The 23,535-nt window shown below is 42.6% G+C and overlaps 1 protein-coding gene across 3 annotated transcripts in view; it reads right to left on the bottom strand.

Moving 5' to 3' along the window:
* The window catches only part of RNF130 (ring finger protein 130), a 798,965-nt gene that overhangs the window by 299,998 nt on the left and 475,432 nt on the right, over positions 1-23,535 (bottom strand). For all 3 annotated transcript variants that reach the window (XM_085617744.1, XM_085617745.1, XM_085617746.1), the window contains exon 5: positions 11,469-11,551. In XM_085617744.1, coding sequence (XP_085473870.1) covers positions 11,469-11,551 — 83 coding nt within the window. The remainder of the gene's footprint in view (positions 1-11,468; positions 11,552-23,535) is intronic.

Below are 23,535 nucleotides of genomic sequence, written 5' to 3'. Positions count from 1 at the left end.
TATTTAAGTGATGTACCTAGCCCTGGCATATTAAGAACTAAGGTCCTCATGAAATCCCACTCTGTCCGATTCCAAACAGGTTGGTTTTTCCGGGTATGTGGGAAACCAGACCCCCACCCGCCGGAAAACGTCCTCCAACAAAAACTTTAGCATAGTCCTAAAATCAAGTGAAATAGCACCCAAGCAACTCAAAGTTATCTCAGAGACTGGATGGAATAGACTGAAGAGGACATAAGAGATGCATAGGTCTCAACGTTATATGCAGGTTATTTTAGACGTACCTTATGGCTCTTTTCAAATGTATTTATGTTTTATGTAGGGCATGCCTACATGGGATTGCCTGTGATTGCACAAGTTGGGATGTCTCTGTTCGATTTGAGATTAAAAAAAAAATGTTTTTAAATGTTTGGTTGCAATTTGGTTAAATGATCAAAAAGCAATTGATTTGACTGATTATTGGTTGTAGTGTACCATTGCTAATTGAGGAAATTTTAAGAATGAACTGTAATTTTCTGGTATGATATCATGTCTTAAATTGTACAAAGTAGTTGTACTATTGTAGAATATAATACATTAGTTAGTTATGGCCAGTTTGGCTGAAAACAATGAAAATTATGTTAGAAACTTGCCCCTTCCCTCTTCCTCATTTCCAACCTAATTCAGAGGATCAGTGGTAAATGAATAAATAAATGAATGGTTTATTATGTGATTACTTAAAACTATTACAAGTTTGTGAAGTATAAATTTAAGAAACCATATAATTAAAATACCATGTGATATAAAAAAAAAGTACAATGTGTTTGCAATTCTTAATAAAAGGATATGATGAAATGGCAAAAGTGTCATTACTACTTAAATAGAGATAATATCAAATACAAGCCACTAGATGGTGCATAGAGGAATAAGCTCAGAGTATATAGTCTTTGATGGCACCTATAATAGTGGCTGATATCCTTGGCAGTTGGGATCTTTAGTTAAAAACAGAAAGGGTTATGGTGTGAAGTACTCTGTGGCAGGCTGCTACTTAGTACAGTACATTAAGTAGTGAATGTAAGAATGAAACCCCACAGAATTGGGAATTCCATGCGGCCTCACATGATAATTTGCGATTCCATGGGATTAACCTGTACTGCATGGTAGGTGTACTGCTTGGTAACAGTAAAATCAGATTTTACTGTGTCTCCAGTACCGGGCAGCGCAGAATGAGAGTTTAAGTGTCAACAACTCATGTTATGCTCATGGTATGACACTCACATTATATGCTGTATTTCCTGCAGTAACAAAAAAAAATGCTTTACTGTAACAGTCAATCAATCCAATTATTTATTCGGCTGTACCCAGCCATAAAAGTCATATCATAAAGTACACAATACAAAGAGGCTCATGCATGATTAAAAAGTCAGGGGAAAAAATACACCATTAAAACTTCAGATAAGGTCCATTAAATAGTGTGATAGCAGCAAGATACCGAAACGTTGCAATATTTTGATCGTAATCTCAAGGAATTTAAGATGTAATTTAAAACAGCAAAAATAACAGTTTTATTTCTCAGGCACTGCAAGTAAGAAAAAGCTGCTATGTGGGATCTAGAATCCAAAGCACGCAATATGGGGCGCTGGAACTGCCTACATTGATGTACGTAAAATTTGCAGACTAAAGTTAAGTGCAAAGTACTTTGTTTGGCTGGGAACTCCTAATGACAAAGGAGTAAAGATGAAAACCAAGTACCTTTGATGGATAATAATAATAATAATCCACATTTGTAAAGCGCGAACAATCACCCATAAGGGTCTTTAGGCGCTGGGGGCCATCAGGAAGATTAAGCAATCTATTGCCCAGAGTCACATGGTGCTGGGCTAATCTGCCGCCGGGGATCGAAACGTGATCTCCAGATTCCGGAATCACCAAAAAGTGTAAGGTTTGTAGTCGAAACCTTGTAAGTAAGAATTTCTGTCTTTCATCTATAATATTCTGTAAATAAAGTGCTAGGCGTAGTAGTGGAGCCCGAAAGTTGACTTCGCACTCTTTATCACCCTGCTGTGCTTTTACGCACGTTGATAAAAGAGATTTTGTATGCGTGCTGAGCAGATAACAGTCGTTTTGTAGCCTTTCTTGTAGATTCAAATGCAGTGGTCATTTCCATATATAGAAATTATACATGGAAAAAGCATCCTTGCTTGGCGAAATCAAAAGGCGGACATCAGAACAACTGGCATTTGTATGAAAGATCTACTGAATGACCCTGCAACTTGCTCACCCACCAGAGTGAGAGGCACAAACAACTAAGAATTTGACCTTTAAAGTCAATTTCTGTACGACACAACGTGCAAGGGTTAAACTGTAGATTACATTAATCAATAAGACACAGTGAGTGAGATGCCACACTGGTGATGTGAGCCGACTGGTTGAATCACACTCTTAAGGCATTCTATGAATACTTTAAGAACTAGGCCCTTGCATATTGGTTTGTACTAATTATGTTCATATAAGCTTCCAGGGCTGCAAATTATACTTTAAAAGAGGCATACTCAAAACGGTCATTTATCATCTATAAAAAGAATCAAAATGTTTTGATTGCTGACTCAAAATGAGGCAGTTTTCATGTGCAGGCAATACAGGATAAACCCTTTCTACTTAGCTGTGTAACATAAACCTTTACAACCAGCACGTCCATCCATCTGCGTAGCATCTATCTGATCTGTAAGTCACCAAACTCTTGGATCCCAAAAGTTGGGGGGCCAAACTTGGCTTTCTGGGACCTTGGTGTGATATGCGGCCCGGGAGTACTGTCAATAGGGTTTCAAGGATTCAAATCTTTCAATGTGGGATCACAGACATCTCCATGAAATATGAGTACCTTGGTTGTATGGCCCATGTCAGAGCAAAAAGCATCACTACCAATGCCCTGATCCGTTGCATGAACAAAGCTACAGCGGAAGCAGCGAGGCACACATAAATATCCTGTTTCAACCTATTACAGTGCATTACCACTGGAATGCTGTTGTGGGTGCCAGGGTGCATAAAACCGACATTTCTTCTACTGCAAATATGTCAATGTCTGGTGTTTCAATGTGATGGAAAACATCGCTGACGACAATAGTATATTTCTTGTTTGTGTATGATTGCAGCACCTCACGTAAAGCCTCCAAAGGTTGTTGTAGAGCACTATGGGATGCACAGTCATAAGTGTTACTCTTGAAAAACAAGCATTGGAAATTGTATTAGGTTTGGCTTTAATGGAATGTTGCATGGTAATGAGAAGCATTACAATGAGATAGAACCGAAATGGATAGGTATTTGTGTGCAAAAGCAATGACCTGTAGAATAATATTGGTATAGGTTAATGACTGCCCTCCTCCCATATGTGCTGCTGCCAGAGAAAAACACCATCAATTATCTTATAGTTAGCTAAGGCACTTTAATAGCATTATATTGTCATGTTAGTGCCACTTAAAGCTGGAGCTCATGCAGATGGCTAAATAAACAAACTGATCACAGCTGTGTGGAGGGCAAACACTTTTTTTGTGGAAGCACACAACTTCTACCCAATCAAAGCATGTACTCCCAACATGTAGGCTGAGCCAAAGCTCCTCTCCTGGTGATTCTTACCGAATCCTCTGGCAACAGCTGCCCTATCAAGGCAGACCATAACCATAAAAATATAGTTTTCGCCATCCATGATGGTTTAAACAATGTGTGCCTACATGTTTCAGTAATAAAAGTGGATCATCACTACCTTGCTTTGTAGTAGGCTGTACAATGTCTTTTTCTATTTTTTTAGAGTGTTATTTAGCGCAAACAAGACCCGAGACATCGGGTATCAGAGCGCTTTACTTGAGCACCAGTTTCGTTACAGATGGACACATTAATTTAAGTGATTTGCCCAGAATCACAGGATGTTGAAGGTTGTTGCTGCGACTCACAACCGGTTCCCCAGCTTAGAGGTCGATCACTCTAGCCATGAGGCTACATCCTATCCCCAGTTGGCAGCCTTACGGTTTCTAGTTCAAGTACATTAATCTGTTGGGTGATGAGTGTTCCACTTCACATGCACTGTTACAGCCCATCAAGTGGTCTTGCCACCCATGAGGGAAGTGTCTGACATTATGGTCACCTGAACAGGTTCTCCTCTCTTTTTTGAGCTCATTAGAGTAGACTCCGGTGAACCTCCTCTGTTACAACAACTGGTTCCTCCCAATCCCCAAGAATCTATGACCATTGACGGCTGTGTCACTTCTGTAACAGACTGGTATGAGTTCATATATAGTCTGATATTTGAAGCAAATTACACACCCATCTCAATTCTTCCAAACAACTTTATCACCATTTTCACTGTCAAAAATGGAGACGTTTGGAAAAAAGGAATGATTTGCTGGGGCATTGTTAACCTTTCCTGCTAAGATATAAAAAATGCCTTATTCAAGTCCACATCTGCAGGCAAGGGATATGGCTCGTTTAAAACAAATTATATTAAACCCCAAAGAAAACAAAAGCTGGATTGTTCCCCTACCGATCAGCTTACATTGCTGAAAGAAATTCCCATTTAATAGCCAGTTGTCAAGATAAAGGTTCATTTGAATAGAGTTCTCTTGCACAAAGAAACAGACACCACTGCTCAGCATTTTGTAATTATTCTAGCAGCAGACTTGATACGCAAAAGTAGAACAGTTTTCCAATTACCAGAAAGTGCAAGTACCTCCAGCGATGTGTGAGTAAAACCATGTATCCTTCGAGCCGAACCATGCCATGAAGAATGTATTTTGCAGTACTGGGTTTACACTGCCTAAGGGGTGATATTCTGCCACAATATCTTTGTGTTTTGAAGAAAAGTTAAGTGGTGGCCTAGCATACCTTTTGTGATAACCATGGGTGGTCTAAAACCCATTTGCTTGGAAGTCAACCATATGTGACATGCTGACTTGGGAGGAAATGTAACAGACTTCACTTTTTGGAAGGCTGTAACTCCCGATACCTCTGCCTCTTGACTTTATACTACCACAAAAGAACTCTTGACAGCGTAGCAGCTGGACTTCACATTGGGGAGTGTTCTAAATTATTATATGACAGATTATATCCTTGTGACTGTTTTGTTTGAAAAGCGTCTGTTTGTGGACTTCATTTGCGTAACTCAGATTTCAGTTTCAAAGCCCTAGTGGATTGGCTGATTCAGTCTCCTTTTAAAACATTTTCCAGCACCTCAACAATTGTTTTTAGGTCTCGCCTAGGCAGCGCTTGCGCTGTCTCCTTAAGACATGCTGTATTCAGGCTATGGGCATGAAGCTCCACCCACTTCCTGCCCATCTTTTTAACTCGCTCTTGCCACTGTCTTTTGTAAATATTGGCTTTTCATTAGTCAATAGGCTTAGTAGCCCCGCCTTTTCTCTTCCTGCAACTTCCCACAAGGACACCCCCCACTTTACATGTATTGCTACTTGGTACCTTTTAATTATTGCCTCCGGACCATTATTTTCTTAAATGCAGAAAGGCTGTCCTGCAACTTTTTTGTTTTTTAATTTAACCAGTGCAGCACGCCTCAATGGCGGGCAGGACTTTCTTTTATTAGTTGTTAATAATATCGCCAAAGCGGCAGCATGCCTTTTTTCCCAGTTTTTTTTACTTTTGCAAAAGTATGGGTGCCGCGAGTGCTTCAAAATTAACGCAATTAAAAAAAATGCATTTTTCTTTCTATTTCTTTACTTTTAAAGCAATTGCGGCTCCAGCGCTTCGTGTAAGACATTTAAAGCTAAAGCACAGGTGCCGCCATTGTAACAAAAGTAAATAAATAGGAAAAAAAGCATGCGGTTGCCTTTTTTTTTCTATTTGTTTAATTTAGTTTCAATTGTGCCACCCGTGCTTTAGCTTTAAACACCTTAAGCTAAAGTACTGGTGCTGCGATTGCTTCAAAAGTAAAGTAAAAAAAATGCATTTTCTATTTCTTTACTTTTGAAGCAATCGCAGCACCCGCGCTTAAGCTTCCCAATGTTTAGAGCTAAAGCGTGTGTACAGGGATCCATAAATAAGGAACTGGGGCTGTGCTGCAGCAAAGTGAAGCGAGGTCAGCCTGTCACCGACTGGGACCTGCCTCTAAATATAGCCCGGCCCACTTTTAGTACTGTACATTACTCTTCAGGCAGATGGTCTTATCACGAAGCAGACCCCGCTTTGAGGCTTTGTCAGTCTCAGCGTGTGGCCCGGGCAAGACGGGCCAGTCTGAAACTTGCATATAAAACAAGCATTTACAATGCAATAGGTCTCGCGTTACTGAAAGTTTGAGCTGTTAGCGTTGCATTATTCTTAGCAACGCCATTAGCTCAAACTTTCAGTAATGCGAGACCTATTGCATTGCAAATGCTTGTTCAAATAAATTATTCCCATAGAAAAGACTGGTGTTGCATGTGAGCGTGCAATACCGCTTGAAACCAGATGTCCTCAGTCATCAGTGATTTCTCTGTCTACTGATAGTGTTGGCTGCAACCAATGATGCTTTAATCACCACATTAGAGCTCAACTTTCTTTCTCGTATAATGATGCCGCAGCATCCACTCTGTGATGAGTTTCTCCATGTTCTGTCAATGTTGTCTGTCATACTTACATAGGAGTGCTGTGAAATCAGAAGTTCTCCCACTCACTGCAGAAATAGATTTTTATCAATGCCATGAAGAGTTTTTAATGTTCTTTTCATTAGCATTTTAATAGAATACTTGTGCTTCATCAAATTTTGAACAGACTTAGCAACACACAAAAAACAAAAATTAAACCCCATCCTTAAGTAACCACCCAACCTGAAGTACTGGCCACTTACACTCCTATCAGACTAGAAAAAAGTACAGTCATATATTAATATGTTTCATGTATTCCATCCCCTTCCTGCCACCAGATTTCCATACAATGCCATCAAGACTTTGCTTATCTGTATGTATGTACCTGCATTCGTAAAGTGCAAACCTAGTTAGAAAGCAGCTCAGAGCGTAAATTTGGGCAAGGTGACAAATTCAATATTGTATGCAATAATCTGAAGGGAAATTGGGTTTCATTCTGCAGGGCCTGGGTGGGTTTTCAGAACCCTATTATTGTTGAGGGATTAGACGTTCCTTGAAAAGGTGTTACTTCATGTCAGTTCTTTTCTGAACTACAGAGTTAAGATGCAAGCTGGATATGATTTTGGTGCATGACTGGAGAGGACTGGTCTATGTTATTTTTTTTATTTATTTGCACTTCACTTCCAATCTGGCAATGTACTGGAACCTTGTGCTATACTGGCCCTTAACTAGTTAAACTGTTTTCTCCAAGTAAGCCGATGTACTGTTTGCAACTGTCACGGCTATGTAGGTGACTGGGCCAGGCGGGGACCTTGAAGGACAGTGTGACTACAGGCGTGCCTCACATCTGTGGACCTATGGAGCACTGTTAAGAGTTTTGTGTAAATGTTTCTTTAGGCATGCAGAGTGTGTGATTGGTATGCACCTTACACTTATGTAAGGAGTGATCTCAGGGAGTAAGATTTACGGTCCTGACGAAGCTACAGGGAAGGGTGGCAGAAACATGTAGACTAGGTACAAAGGAGAAATTAGGGCAATTGAACCCCTCACAACTTCCCAATCCCTTACACAGATTGTAATCATACCGTCTGGGGCATGTATTAAAGTAATAGAAGCCACTGGCAAGGTATTTTTAACTCAGAAGAAACCCCTCCATCGCCTCATTTCTGAAAACATTTGTCTGATATCGTTTAGTGCTCCAGTGTAACAGGAAGGAACCTAATGATGAAGCATGCCAACAAAGGGTAACCCTAGTGGATTAGAGTTCACCTTACAAAAAGCATTTGGTTTTTCTGTAAGGAGGTCTGGTCAGTCCACTTGGCAGGGTAGGGCTTTCTATTTTAAGTACAGTTTGCATTTGAGGAGGATGAGCCCTCCTCTCTGTTACCTCTTCCCCCCTCATTTTGTATTGGTATACCTTAAGGCCATGACAAAAGATAAAATGTTGCAGTACTACAACACAGTGGAGGAGCGTCACCCTACTGCTCTTGGAGCAGTGTAAAATAAAAAGATTAAATGATAATAACAGAAGTTATTTCTGTTCTTATCTTTTTATTTTTAGTACCAGCCTGGTTGGGCGGGGTGCGGCTGAGCTCCTGTGACATCCGGGTTGAGGAGGGGTTGCTGCATTCCAAAGTGGGACTGACTGCTTGGCCGTCCCTCTGGGGCTGGCCAAACAGTCATGCACACTTTACATGTTCCCCACAAGGCTGCATTACACAGTATGGTGAGGAACATACCCAGCCTCCCATTCCCCGTCTGAGCGCCGAGCCAGGCACGCAGACCAATCACAACACTGCATTGCAGCACTGTCATTGACTTAGAGGAGGGAGCCTGTGTGCTTCTAGGTTCCAGCCACAGAGAGACGAGGAGGGACTGCGGCGGCGAGGAGGTGAGTGTGTTTTTATTTTTATTTTGTACCCCTGACCCTGCCCCCGTACTCCACTCTCGTTCCCTGCCAGTTGCTACTGCTACAACCTAAACAGCAAAAAAAAAAGGAGTCAGAGACTCTTTCAAACTGACAGACCTGACTGACAACATCCCCCTATGATAGAGGAGGCCAATGATGCCAGGTTCAGTGTGATAAAAGATGTTTGCCGGGAAAACATATACAGTAAGAGTAAATCCGGTGACTGCTAAACCTGATATATACTTAAACATGTCAACCTCAGACGATGAACATAAAGGTGCCAGATGAGAAGAGGATCAGGATATATCTTCCTTAGTCAAGGGGGGTTGTGAATTCCAATATTCCGCTCTCTTGGTAGGGACTCAAAAAACGGTACAAGTCTGACTGCAAATGTTAACCCTCAAGTAAAGATATGCTGCCCTGCCCAGGCGGTTTTCGACGACATATCTACATTTTTATAGGATCATTCTTCATCCAAATAGTAAAAAAGCTACTATCACTCAACTACAGAAAACAAGCACTGGCAAAGTAGATAGAGCTCACCATTGGAACCTATTGGGTTTGCTAATAGTTTTTAGCCATACTGCACAGCAACCCTGATGCCGTGCTGCCTGGCTAAAGAAAAAGCAGATTTTAAAAAGAAGCTGATCCATTTTGGAAGCACACCTTACCATGCATATGGGCATCTACAAAATTTTGTTGAAGGTTGTTTTTTCTTTTTACTGATACAAGTTGGATCGATACTCAGAAGAAAAGAATGTGAAAGTGTTTTTTTTTTTTTTTTTTTTAAACGAATGGGTAAAAACAAAAAGGGGTGGTGGAAACAACAGAGGCGAAGTTACAGGGTGGAGGGAAGCAGAAATTATACAGGGAGGTAACACAGGGGCTTGAAAGGGGGTTGGAAGCTTCACGGGGGCATGGGAGGGGGAAAGGATACAGAAAGATTTAGCATAGTTGAGTGCTGTGAAGGGAAAGCAACATATAGCTGGCGAGGAGAAGCACACAGGCAAGAATACAAGACAGGGGTGTGTGGGAGATGCACACAGGCGAGAAAAGAGGAACAGCAGAGTGCGGCTGGGGTGGGAAAAGAATATAAAGTAGACAGATGGAAAACATATGTGCTCTCGTGCAGTGCTTAAACAAAAAGAAAAAAGTAGCTCCTCAAAAGTGAGCAGTGGAGGGACACAAGAAATGCGTTCATGCTCCAGGTTATGGAAAAACCCAAGAACAGCAAGGAAAGCCTACACGCGTTAACGAATAAGCAAGCAAATATGAGAGACTATGAAGCCAAGCAAAGGTAAGCAATGTCCAGATTTTAAGCTCACTGTTAGCTAACAATAGGTCTCGCAAAAAACAGCACAACATGCACTGTCTAGGAGGCAAGACCTAAAAAACCTTGCAAGATCAAAAGAAGCCATTACATTATAGACAGTTAGTGGACACTCACATAGTCAGTAGGCACCTGCAAAGAAGGCAGTGACAGTTCAATCCCAGCAGCATGTAGTGAAGGAGGCACTCCATGCCTCCTTCACTTCTGCCCCATATATTTCTGGGTACAGTGCAACCTAGCTCCTGTCAGGAATATGGGACATAGAAGTAGATACTGTGCAATATATTCAACTCATTGCAGATAAATCTGACCATGAGTACCTTGTGCTTCTGGATCTCTCTGCAGCCTTTAAACTGTGGACCATGGTGTATTCAGCCCATTTAACAAGCATTGGGGAGGTAACAGGTTCTGAACTATCATGATTTTGTTTCTTGCCCAAACATAGCTAGACTGATGTGCTCTGAACTTTCTGTGCAGTCCCAAAAAACTGAGATGCAGAGTCCCACAAATATCACCCTTACCTTCATAGACTTTATTGCGTATATTCGGCATTTGTGGAACATAATAATCAATCACCTGGTCCAATCATATGCTGATCACACCCAACTTATGACTGAAATGACACTTAAAGAAATGTTAAAATCAAATTAGGACCTGGAGGTGGTCTAGCTGGATTCAGTTAAAGGCAGCCAAAACAGAAATCAGACAAGATCAGTCTCAATGGCTAGTCCTTATTGGAAACCCTCCTCTTTCAATGATGGTTCCTGGTCTACTCAACTAAGTAATACCGTCTTGACGACCCCATCTCGAGTTTATTCTGCAAAATAGTGCTAAAGCACAGAGACACATTTTTGTAGTGTAAATTATATAAAAGCCATCAATAATTTCGATTCTAATCATGAGTTCACGTGAAACAATAACCAAACAAAACCAATGGGGGCACAGAGGATATTCTCTGAACAGTAACAGATGGACAAGTGTTATCCTCCTGCACATCACACCTCTCTGGCATTACAAATGCTTTTACATATCATGCTTTGGTAAAACAGACGTTTGTTCTTTGTACCTTTATGCACCAACGTTAGAGGTGGGAAAAACATTTTCCACTTCTGTGGTGGTTAATGTTCAGAGTTTGTCGTAAGTATTCCCCTGTTATTCGCATTGGGTTTTCAGAAATGCACTTCTTCCCCTATGATGTATGTGTTTCTAATAAGAACACAGAGAAGCCATTTGCAATGTAGATTGCAAACAACCACTTCTTTTTATCTTGCTCTAGATCCTCTCTGCATTCCACAGAAGTGAGTTAGGGATTTCCACATTTGAAGATAGAAGGTTTCAGTTATACAAGTGAATCATCAACTAAAAAAGTAACTACACTTCTGGAAAAGTTAGAATACAAGCAGAATGATCACTTGCGAAAAACCAGAAACCCCACAAACATCTTTACATATTCAATTGACATTCACTTTCACGAGTTTCTTCTGCACGTTTTCTTCATTTGAAGAAAAGAACTGTGACATCTGAAGCATAAACATGCAGTAGCATGCAAGAGGGCTCAATAGCATGCCCTTGGCATGCTCTGTGGACATCCCTCTCTTACAACGGTCTGATGAGGAGCAGAGTACAAATGACTATTCGACTTTGCTACAAAAAGTCGTACAGAAGTAAAACGAGATGAGATTGTTCTTACTTGCATGGCAGAACGCGGACCACATCATTCTGTTTGTAGCTCTCGATGCATACGGCACAGTGATCAAAGTCGGCGTTTGTTTCCTGGAGGCAAGGAAAGGGAGAATTGAACTGAGACCAGAGCACGAAAAATCAAATCTATACACATGCATACTGCAGACCACAACATATGCATAGTTAACTCTGGCCGGGTACATTGAACAAAAGTTGCAATCAGGTAAAAACGCCAACGCAACGAAGACTACTGGTTATACTGTAAGACCAGAGCACTAATGCCAAACTTTGTAGCACACTTGAGAGGAGTCTTCCTTCCCATTCTGTGGCACTCTCCACATCAATCCGAATACTGAATCTCTCAGTCTTACCACAGAAGGTCAGCTAGCCAGATGAATCTGTAATCAATTTGCTGCCCTAGAAACCAAAGGGGAGGAAAGCAGAGACAGTCTGTCCTCCTATCTTGAGTGGGGGCTTGTGGAAAGAGCCTAAACTCACCGTGAATATTCCCAAACAGCTGTACTAGACTGGGCCTCTTGGGAGACTGTGTTGGAATGTCAAGAACAGGAACTTAGAACCCCCTGCAATGATCGGGGTCAAAATCTTAAGGATTAAAAAATAAAAAGCGCTGGCCAGAAGGAGAAAAAGATGGAGATGTAAAGGAATTTGAAGCATAGCATGGGAGGGGATCGCCCACCACATATTCTTCTAATATTCGAAGGCACACTTCGCTGGAAGAGAACTGGAAAAACAGTAGTTAGCAAAAAGAGGAGCTGGTAGGGTTTCTTTGTGAGGAAAGCCTCTGAGATGGGGGAAACACACATAACCCAAATATCATACGGCCATGCAAGCCAACTATCCCTTCGTCCTCTGGAAAGAAATGAAAAACAAACATTTACAAGCGACAGTCTTGTTTGCATGCCTGTCATACAAACAGTGGACACATCGTGGAAGCAGAATGTCAAGGCATACCCATATCACTACTGACATAATGGGAAGTGAATAGCAGTGCATCTGTCTGCGAGATGCTGGGCCCACTCCTGTATCAATCTCATTAGTGGTGTCTGTAGCAGGTCAGGTGTTCAAAAACGAGCCTCACTGGCAAAGGGTCTATAAGAAGGATGGAATGCAGAACGCATATTTGACAGTCCCTGCAGTTGTAGCCGAACAATGTGGCTCTAAAAGGTGATAAAATCCTCACTCGTGGCTGTGGTGTTTTGGCTCTGGTAGTAGGTTATGTCTTACCACTCAGTGATATACGTGGCCTGCTCACTCATGTGATGATGGTCTTCTTGGAAGGCTTGTGAGTTACTGGTAGTGTGGAAGCACATTAAGTGGCTGAGCAGAAGTGCCTTGGTTCTGATGGGCTGTTATGTAACTTGAATGTAGGGTACGTCTATTCCAATGCCTGACTAAGAAAGCACATTTGTGTATAATGTGTTACACAGTCTTAGATCCATTGCCTTTTCTTTGGGAAATATGAAAAGACCCAGATTTTGTACTGTGAAGTCACTCCCTTCCTGGCACAGCCTAATGTGTGTAGATTTGTGCGAGTGTATGTTTGAGTGAGTGTGTGTTAAGAGAGAGAGCATGTTTGTGCGATGTCCCACAATATCACGAGTTCAGGGTCGTTTAACAAAAGTAGTGGGTCAGTGATGACTGCAAAGCTGAGATGAGCAGAAAATGCTTTGCGAAAGCCTGTTCCCTTCTAACCTGTAAATTCTTATCCTAACAAAACAAATGTGCATGTAATCGTCCTGCAGCTCTTATAGAAGGAACATTCTTAATTTCTACACCATCTGCTATCCCAGATGACACAGGAATATATGAAGTGAGCGGTTTGCAGTCAGGCATGCCATGGGTTTTTGCGGGAGACCGGATCAAAAAAATCATACCGCTGCTCTGCACCACAGCATGAGGATCTGTTTCTATGATAAAAAAAAAATTCTCCAGGGGACATCTAGTTTCATAGTTGTGTTAACTGTCTCATCACACATAAACATGGCTGGCTTGATCCAAAATGTATACATTGTGCAGCTCTAGAACAGGTTATTGAAAAAGAGAGGGCTTTGGTGAATAATGTCTCGACCCACCCCCATTTGACCTGTTTGTAAGAGGCTTTACCTTTAAGAGTTTAAGTGTTTATTCTATAACCCTCAACAGAAGGAATATCTGTGATAATTGGAAAAAAAGGGGCTTTTTTAGCAACTGTAAAGGAATTCGACCACCATGCCCTGTTTTACAAATATGCAGGCCTATTCAGATAACTCATTACATTAAAGGAAAAGTTCATAAAGCATAAACTAAGACAAATCGGTCTGAAACAAAATGTAGGAAGTAGAGGTTTTAAGGCATGGGCAAAGTGGGCTCTGGCCCCAGCCTTTCAGACCTCGTTCCCTCCCCCCACCTCCGATAGAGCCAGCTCTTTTCTGGAGAGAGTCTCGACCTGATGGCCTTGAATAATTCGTAAACAGATTGTTTTAAATGCCTTTTTCCTTCGATTTATTTAAAACGTAGGTGGTGTGTAAGAGTCTAAAACAGAAATTTTTCAGAGAAATGTTGTTTATAGTCTATGCCACATCCATAAAAATCGTTTCTTTTAGCTCCAAACAGAACATGAGATATGAGAAATGGGAGGGTGTCACACAGATTATTTGTAGTAGCATTAGTGAGCTGCTGCTGTGGTACAGTATTGAAAACACGCGACACTATCCCTGCATACTAGATGTAAAGGCATTTAGAATGTGGGCGAGTGTGCCTGTGCACTGTCAGTGACCTGGCCAAAGAAGGCATGAAAGAGCTGAAACTGGACCATAAATTCAAAGCTGTTCTTAACAGAAGTCCCAAGACCCGTTTGGCCCAGGGCCCACACAATTCTAAAGATGTCCCTATGCCGGAGGACGCTCGAGCTCATCACCCTCACAATCACTTCTCTGTGAAGCAAGACAACAGTTCATTACAAAGTTTCAATGAGCTACTGCATTTGATGCAGATCATTCTCTGAAGATCACAGATTTGAAAGCGGCAGGGCCCAACGGGGCCACTCATCCTTCTGGGTCCTTACCGATGGGTAGCCTCAGCGAGTAAGTGCTCTTAAAAAGACCTATCCCGGTTTTCTAACTCTATTATTATTATCCCGCCAATTGCACATCTAGGAGACAGGACAGTAGATAACTGCAGGATATAAATAGCAGCGCAGATTGGCTGCCCCAAGAAGTCAATATTTCATGCAACAAAGGTCTCCACAGCCTGCCCTCGGCACACAGGCAGCCTCACTGCTGCCTCTTAAGGGTCCCTCGTCTGTCCTGTCAAGGAGACAGCACTTTCACTGCAATGCGAAGAGATGCTAAATATACCCGACCTCAGAAACAACTCCCCCCTCAAGGATGGTGCACAAGAGTCCAGGGAGAAATAAGACGGCGCCTTTGTTCATTTCCTCCTAGAGCATGCCGCATCTATTCCTGTGCCGTAACGGGCCCGCACGGCTCTGTCACTAAAAATAGAATTCATATTCGGGCCCAGCCACATAAACCAAAACTTTAATCAGCAAGAGATAGACCAGAAGTGTCTGTTTGAAAGCCTAAGTGATGGCGCAGGTCATTCGAAGGCAACCAACATCTCTAGTCATTGCACTCATCTCTGGCAGGAACACAAAAAGGGCTTCAAGGCACTGCTTTCATCCTTCAAAGGAAGACGAGTGTGGTCTGTCTATCTGAGCTCTAGTAATGCTTTGTTACATTCTTTGTTGAGATGATAAACAGCCCCAGAGGAGGGGGAGTGCACAGCACAGTAAACAAGTAAAATCCTAGCAACAAGTACTCTTAAAGCGCAGAGCAATATTTTAACGTAGATTGTCCACAATGGCAAATATTACTGAAGACCAAGCTGGGCAACAGAGGTAAAGAAGCCCGTACAACAAGAAATGCAAGTACACTGTGATGTTGATATACAAAGTACCAGTATAAATACAGGGTAGCAATTGCAGGCTGACATCCCCTTGCCACTTGACACCTTGAGGTTTGATCCAATAACTGGAACAGAATAGATGACATAATATAATTGTGTGGTTTCAAAGTCGAAGTATAATGTTTCTACCTCAAAATATGGATGGTATAGCCATCAAGCGCGGGTAGGAAAATACAAAACTCATCGGGATAGTCTACCTAAAACCTCTGGAAAGAGGATCCGATATGTTCTCCTCTTTATCTTACACCGTTATAAATAGACTCAAAATTATAAAGGGAGACATTTTTATATTCGACAGATTATGCTGCCCACCTGACGTTTCTTTGTTTATCACGAGTTTGAAATGCATGCAGTAAGTGAACAGCACATTTCCCTTTTCCTGTCACAACTTTAAAGCACAGAGAGCACTCTTTGACAACTAAAGGGTCTTAAAAACTGCTGAGCACTGCTGTGTTCTGTTTCTGCAGGTGTACTTAAATCCTGTCAGACGTTTTGCAAGCAAATGTGTTTGTGACGATCTGTTTTGAGACGTACGCCTTTATCAATACCCGAAGGAACAAGATTAAACGATTAAGCTGAATAGTGAAAGAAAAGAGCTGAAATAATACACTTCCATTAGAGATGTTCCTAAATCCGCAATGAAACGTCACAGATTCTATGATCCTCTCCGTAACTGCTTAGCAAAACTGTTCCACGACTTAGCTCTTTCCCCCTGAACGTTTCAATTTCCCTTTGTTACTCTTCACACGCGTGACTCATAGAACATATTACTTGGGCCAAAATGGCCCTGCAAAAATGAAACTACAGCTTGCGCTTTAAACACGGTTAGAAATTAATTCATCAGTGCCTCTTGTAAAACACGTTTACTTACAGCCCTGCCTAGTGTCAGGCATTCTGGCTCTTTACAGCATTGTCGCAATAGTTGGCGACCTGAAACTAGGAAATATTCTGCCTTGATTTCAGTCAGAGGCCTGTAGAAAGCGAGTAGGTTTGTAGCGCATAACTTAATGCTACTGCCTCTTCCCCCACCACTTTAGCCGCCCTTGGTTTACCGGCCTCTCTGTTGCCTCCTGCTTGCCCTGATGCCAGCGTTAGGAACACGACCTAGAAGTGCTGCATGTGCTTCCAATACTCACAAGTTTGCTAGAACACCAATCAGATGTTTCGGAACCCATCTCACACACTGAAACCATTTCCAATTGTAGCTGCAAACAACGAGACCGACTGATCACAGAGTACAAACAAGCACTGGCATAGCCAATAGGTCTTTTGTATGGAACTAGTACTTATGTAAAGTGCTTTGATAACTTCATTCGCGCTACATAATGCAAAAAATAAAAAGGAATGAAAGGAGAAGTGCTTGCAGATTTCTGAGGTGGGGGAAAGAAACAATGCACTCTGTAGAGTTACGCTGTGCCTACCTGCTGTAGATGTTTGTTTTTTCTCCACAACAGTTAGGGTAAAATGCTGATTGCTAACGTTCTTCTGTTTTGTTTAACCAGAAGCATGATCATCCGGTCAACATATGGTTAAGCATCACAATGTAGCTATTTACTGAAACCCCACGAGGATCGTTCCCTTCCTCCCCAAGACATGAGTGGTCTTTAAGGAGCTTTAACTACTGTAGCAGCTGCTTGTTGCCTTCAGGGTAGGCTTGTTGGCCAAGGCCCGCTCATTAGACGGTGCTGACGATTCCGCTGAAAAGTAAGATGTCACCGTAATTTCGTTTCTGTTCCTTTGTGTTTTAGAGAAACTGAAAGCGCACTCTTGTGGAGGTGGGGTGGAGGGGACGCGCCTTCTAATGAAAGCAGCAAGGTCTGGAAATGAAACCCGACCCAAAACAGATAGCAGCCTGATGAATGTTAATAAGTCCGTCGGCCTCTAGTAGGATGAAAGGCTGGGCAGACGCGCTGGGGTTCGAACCTGTGGTTGTGAGGTCAAACATAGGATTAATAGGGTGCTTGCCTTACAGTTAAGATTGCATTATATGATGCCAGTACCAAATCAGAAAGCGAGCACAGTAGAGAAAATCAGGAGCCGTGTGTGTAAGCAGAGACCTCGCTACCTCTGCCTCGGCCGCCCCTATCAAAACACGATTCTGCTGCCTTCCTCCTTCTACAAGTCAACAGCAATGAGCCTAGCATAACAGCGAATGCACAAGTTTCTTATTGCAAACAGAGCATTGGCAGGGCTGTGCGTAGGCATGTGTAGGGAGGGTTGGTTAAAAAGAATGGCGCGAGAGAGAAGCGGGGGCGAGTGAGCACGGCAGCGCAGTAACGCGCTAATTAAAAACGGATGGTGACATGAGCCAGAACAGATGGCGCCCCTGCTGGTAACCGCAAGCCGTAGGCCGGATACATTTACTGGGAAAGGTGGGACATGCAGCCGCCTTTGCCCAATTGCGTGCTGTCTTTTTAGTAAGACACACACAAAGACCAATTGAAATAATGCAGAAAAAAACCACACGCACAAGCGTGTGAAAAGTCCAGAGGGATTCCAAAAGGTCGTTTTCCTAGAGCAGCGCATACACGCTGCGCTAGGCTTGACCTAAAAATGCCTGTTGAATACAATGTAGGAGTTGATTGTTGGGTCTAGGAGGTGCTAGCTTTGCAGAAAGAAGTGTTATCTAAGACACTCCGATAGCATAACAATGTTATATGAGGCACAGCGGAAGCTGGGGGAGTGCGACGGGCTGGTCGATGCCTTGGTCTACATTGTGCAGCCGGAGACTGGACAGAAGGATAGTGACAGCAAGGTGAGGCCCACTGTCCAACAGGTGTAAGTTGGGTTTTCTGTCATGAATGGCTCTGCCCCGGACATTTTCTGTGGCTACTACAGGCATGTCAACACTCGAGAGACTGTGTTCCCTTCTCGCACATCTTGAGCTTTGTCACCCCTGCCTGCGTCATCCATGCCTGCTGTTTAGGTCTTTCGAGTGCAGACTCGTGGCAGATGTTGAAATGTCCTAAAATTCTGCTAATTTGCCCTGCACTTCCTTTCCGGCAGCAGGGGGAAAGTTCTTCAAAGCAGAGTATTGCCTCATGAAAGCTATAAATAAAAGGCCTGCCTTCCATTTTCCGCAGTGCTGCTGTCTTATTCTCCTGAACCGGAGTTTAAAACACTGCCTGCTCGCCTCTGCTTACCCTCAAGCACTTGGAGTACAGTCTTCTGCCCTTGGGCTCATTAAATCACTGCCTGCTTTTCTGCTGCCCTCAGCTCTCCTGGGCTGTAGCCTGCTCTCCTCCCTTATGCCTACCTGAGGGTCTCCTGGAGTACCGCCTGCTTTAAGCTCTAAACCGTGGCTGCAGCTGCAGCTGCATCTGCCAGTGCTTTATCTCCCTTTGTGCTGTCCAGCAACACAGCCGTTAAATGCACACCACTGTTCTCGTTTCCACATCATGTCTTGTCTTTAGCTCTTCAGTGCTTTCATACCTCATTCACTCTCTATAGTACATCATCACCTACCTTCCAGTGCTTCGTCCCCCAACCCCACCCCCCAGGATATCCTGCCGCACAGACTGCTCTTCTCCCTGCTGCTAGCATTGAACGCACACCACTGTTCTCCTTTCCACATCATGTGTTGTCCTAAGCTCTACAGTGCTTTCATATTTAATTCACTCTACAGCACATCATCGCCTGCCTGCCAGTGCTTCGTCCCCCATCCCTTATCCCACCCCCCAGGGCTGTCCTGCAGCACAGACTGCTCTTCTATCTACTGCTAGCACTGAACGCACACCACTGTTCTCCATATCATGTCTTGCCCAAGATATTCAGTGCGTTCATACCTCCTTCATGCTCTATAGCAAAGCATCACCTGCCTGCCAGTGCTTCGTTCCTCCCCCTCCACCACTAAAATTATTTTCATATTTCACCATACTAATTCACCTCTAATCCTTTATGGGTTCCGGAGTAGCATGCTACTCACCGAAAAAGCCCTTCAACACCCCATAAGGAGTTACAAGCGATATATATATATATATATATATATACACCTCTGTCCCTCTTCTATCCGTCTGCTACCCTTCTCAATCTATATAACCAACTAACATATCATCCACCACTCAAATTACTTTCATATCTCACTATACTAATTCAACGCTAATCCTTTAATGGGTTCCGGAGTAGCGTGATACTCGCCAAAAAAGCACTTCAACACCACAACAGGGGTAACAAGCGCTATATAAATGCAAGCCTTTTTCCCTCTTCTATCCCTCCGCTATCCTTCTCAATCAAAATAACTGACTAATATCCACCCTTCAAATAACTTTCATATTTCACTATACAAATTCACCGCTAATCCTTTATGGGTTCTGGAGTAGCGTGCTACACAAAAAAAAAAAAAAAAAAAAAAAAGCGCTTCAACACCCTATCAGGGGTAACAAGCGCTATATAAATGCTAACCTTTATCCCTCTTCTATCCCTCCACTATCCTTCTGAATCCAAATAACTGACTAACCTATCCACCACTCAAACTACTTTCATATTTCACTATACTAATTCAACACTAATCCTTCTTGGGTTCCGGAGTAGCGTGCTACTTGCCGAAAAAGCGCTTTGACGCCTCGTCAGGGGTAGTAAGCGCTATATAAATGCAATTACAATATAATACAATACAATATGTGTGCCCCTGAAAGTTCAAGCTCAGGAAGCTGGATAAATAAACAAAATGATCATAGTTGTGTGGAGGGCTATCTATCCAATCAAAATATGGGCTCTTTGCTCCCAAAACGTGTGGGGGAGCCAAAGTCCCTCTCTAGCAGGGGCGTAACGTCTATTGGGCTTAAAGGGCTTCAGCCCCCCCCGTTGTGTGTGGCAGCCCGGCTGAGACAGCTTCCCGGACACACACACACAGCCGCACCAGAGTACTTCACAGGTGTTTAAAGGACCATTTGCTTGTTAATGAGGCTTTGTTGTTTGTTCGCCCCTTCTTAGAGCCCCTACATCTCCCCTCTGCCTATTGCTGGACGAATTAGCCCCCCTCCCCCCGGAATTTGTTTCTTAGGCCACCCCCTCGTCCCCCCGAAATTTGGCTCTAGTTGTGCCTCTGCTCTCTAGTGATAATCACACAATTGTCTGGCAACAGCTAGACTATGAAGCCAGACAATAACAAGTAGGTGTTGGGGAAACAAGATACACCGGATAGGAGTTTCAGAGGAGCAGCTTGATTCACTCATTTGGAGATGCGGAGAAGGACGAGATGCAATAATCAACCAGTACATAGACACTTGGCGAAGACTCTTATCTTTGCCTATGGCTGTGCCAAAAGCAGTGAGTGACTTATTTTCCGATACCGGCCCTGTGATTCTAAATGTTGCATAATGTGAATGGAGCCAAGCGTTTTAGTAAATTCACCAAAAAATAGAAAAGAAAAATGAAATAATTATTAGTATTAAAAACACACAGGTAATAATTCTGCTCAGATGTGACATATTATTTGCCAAAGATGGTAGCAGTTGCTGCCCCACATCCTGCTCAGTCTGAAAGTTTAATAACTTTGCTATTTTGTGCTTATTTGTATCTATCTTAGTTTAGCAGGTTCTACTAGGGATAAAATGTCACTCAAAGTGTAACATATGAAGGAATGAAATGTCATACCCGAGTACACTGAAAACCATGGACATGTCACACAAGGAATCCGAAAACTTGGCCAAAATGTACTTACACTGGTCAACTTCCAAGCAGAGAGACTTTCAGTTAACCAACATGTGCTTCTTTGTTTCCCGAGGGATCTTCCAGGTCACAGTAGTCGCATCTCAAAAAAGGGATATTTGATACAAATATTTAATATATTTTTCTAACTGGCCACAAACTAGAACCACAGGTAGCTGTGATGCCATTGCTCAATCAACTATTGTCATTTGAAGAGTCTTCCTGTAGATCAACTCTATCAATTGAAAAAACTGAGAGAGCTCAGTCAGAAAAAGGTGACCGACCAGAAAAAAACGGAACTATCATTATCCTCATGTAAATGAAGGAAGACTCCAAACTGATCCCACTTTCCATGTGCAAGCTGCAGGTCTCAAATGTTCATGCTGCTAGCCCAGCTGAAGAGGATTTGAGGAGGCTGGATATACTGGGTGGTTGCACAACGCTCTTCATCTTGTCCCCTGACTTCTGTCCTGTGTGTACAGTGCCTTCCGACTGCAGACTCGCTTCTGCAATATAACTGACCTTGGGGTCAGACATTTTCAAATTCTTGAGAGTCACATCTGCTTTTTTGCAGGGCACGGAATATTTCACTAACTGATTACTCTGAATTTGTGTTATAGTGAGGATTGGTTGGAAAGGCCTCCAAAAAGGGACATTTAATAAAGGGTCCGTGATATACACTTTTGAGCTTCACCAACCAAGTTCTTCCTAATTTAGACAATTAACACACATTCTAAGTTATGAGTAGAATATTATGAAGCCGAGTCAAACGGGTGCGAATGTCAATCCTTAAGACATATTATTTTCAAAAGTTGTGTTAAATTGGCCAATCGTTGGCATCCCAACTGAATGGTTTTGATGTGGTGTGACCAGCAGACCACTTGTCCCTGGGATTCTATGAAGGAGTGGGTGCTACTGTTCACTGGGAGAATGAGGGTTAGTGGCTAAAATGTCAGCTGTGGATCCATGAAAATGAGTTGTAGCACCAATTTCTCCATCTAGTAAAACTGTAAAATTGTCTGTAAACCGCTATATTCTTGCACCCCAGCTCACATATTAACAAAAATGGAAGCATTCAAACAGGGGTTCACCTTAGTAACAAAAAATCAAACTTTTGAAACCATCTTAGTTCTGTGATCCTCTAGATGGTGATGAATGAAGCAAAGACAGGCCTGTCAGTCCTGCAATTGGAAGGTCACTCGAGTCAGGTATGGGACTCAGCGTAAGGCTCCTATATGGAATATCAAGATATACTGAAATATACAGAGCCGTAGAAAAGCTTGATATGTTTTTGCTGCAGTACACATCGACCTAAGAGTTCTGATCACAGTTTGATTAGCATTCAAGGTATTGTGAAGTGATGAGCACCTTTTCACATAGCCCATGACATGCAAAAACCTTTCTAGAGAGTGAGATGTATTTAGCTACGTACTTTTAAGTTCTTATGTTTCTAAAATAAAGCGTGGCTGTAATATTACACTGAAGCGGGCAAACCCCATTAATTACTCACCAAGAAAAGAACTGCTGAAAGAATGCCTGCGTGTCTCAACCAACAACTGCAGTCATTCACATTCTATCCCAACATTCTAAAGCAGCACCAGGGATCACGTGCACAGACTAAAGGCAAGGAAGGGAAAAGGCAGGTGGAATCACAACAAAGGAGCATTGACGCTAAAACACTTTGCTGGTAAATACGTAAATGATATTAAATCTTTGCACCGTAATGGGAAAGATTGATCCATTAAACAATCTTCGAATTTAATTGGTAAGCCCTCATTACAAGAATTGCAGCCATCCAACTTGCCCTGGTTAAAACCAAGTGTGCCCAAACATAACCTGTTCTAGACACTTGCTGACCTAAAATCAGAACATGCATCCTTGCTCGCACCACCACTCACAGAAGGGGGATCCACTCTGCTGGGCGAAGATTTGAAGCACCAACATGGTCTAGCACGTCCTTTCACAATCCCATTTCTTTTGGAGACTGCATGTCATGAGACGACACCAGCACAAAACAAGAATAGTTGCACCCATTGGCCATTCACCAACAACAAAGCAGCACTACTCCTATCAATCGCATTGGACCACTAAACGTATAACCATAGTGTTTGTGGCTGTCTGAATTTAACCCAGTGACCTACGGATACCTGGTTACCAACCAATGCCTTTCTTTTGTCGTAATGCTGTTTTATTTTCATTTGTTTGACTGCAATAGTTTTAAGCCACGTTTCACCACTATCATGTTTGGTGACTTGTTCCCGTCTCTCACTAACTTTGCACCCATATCTCAAAGAGGGTCCGGTCAGTCATGCTATGAGGCGTGATGTGGTATGCCCATGTGGGTCTTTAGCTCACGCCTCAGAGATAAGCCCCACTTAAGCATCAATTGTATAGTCTCTTATCAACCGGTTGTCATTTACGACCGGACGTTACCTTCAGCCTGGCAGTTCATGGACTGT

This window comes from Triturus cristatus, chromosome 7 (genome assembly GCF_964204655.1).
Source record: "Triturus cristatus chromosome 7, aTriCri1.1, whole genome shotgun sequence".
NCBI classification, from domain to species: Eukaryota; Metazoa; Chordata; class Amphibia; order Caudata; family Salamandridae; genus Triturus; species Triturus cristatus.
The sequence above is the reverse complement of the archived record's forward strand: the minus strand, read 5'-3'. Positions and strand labels throughout refer to the sequence as shown.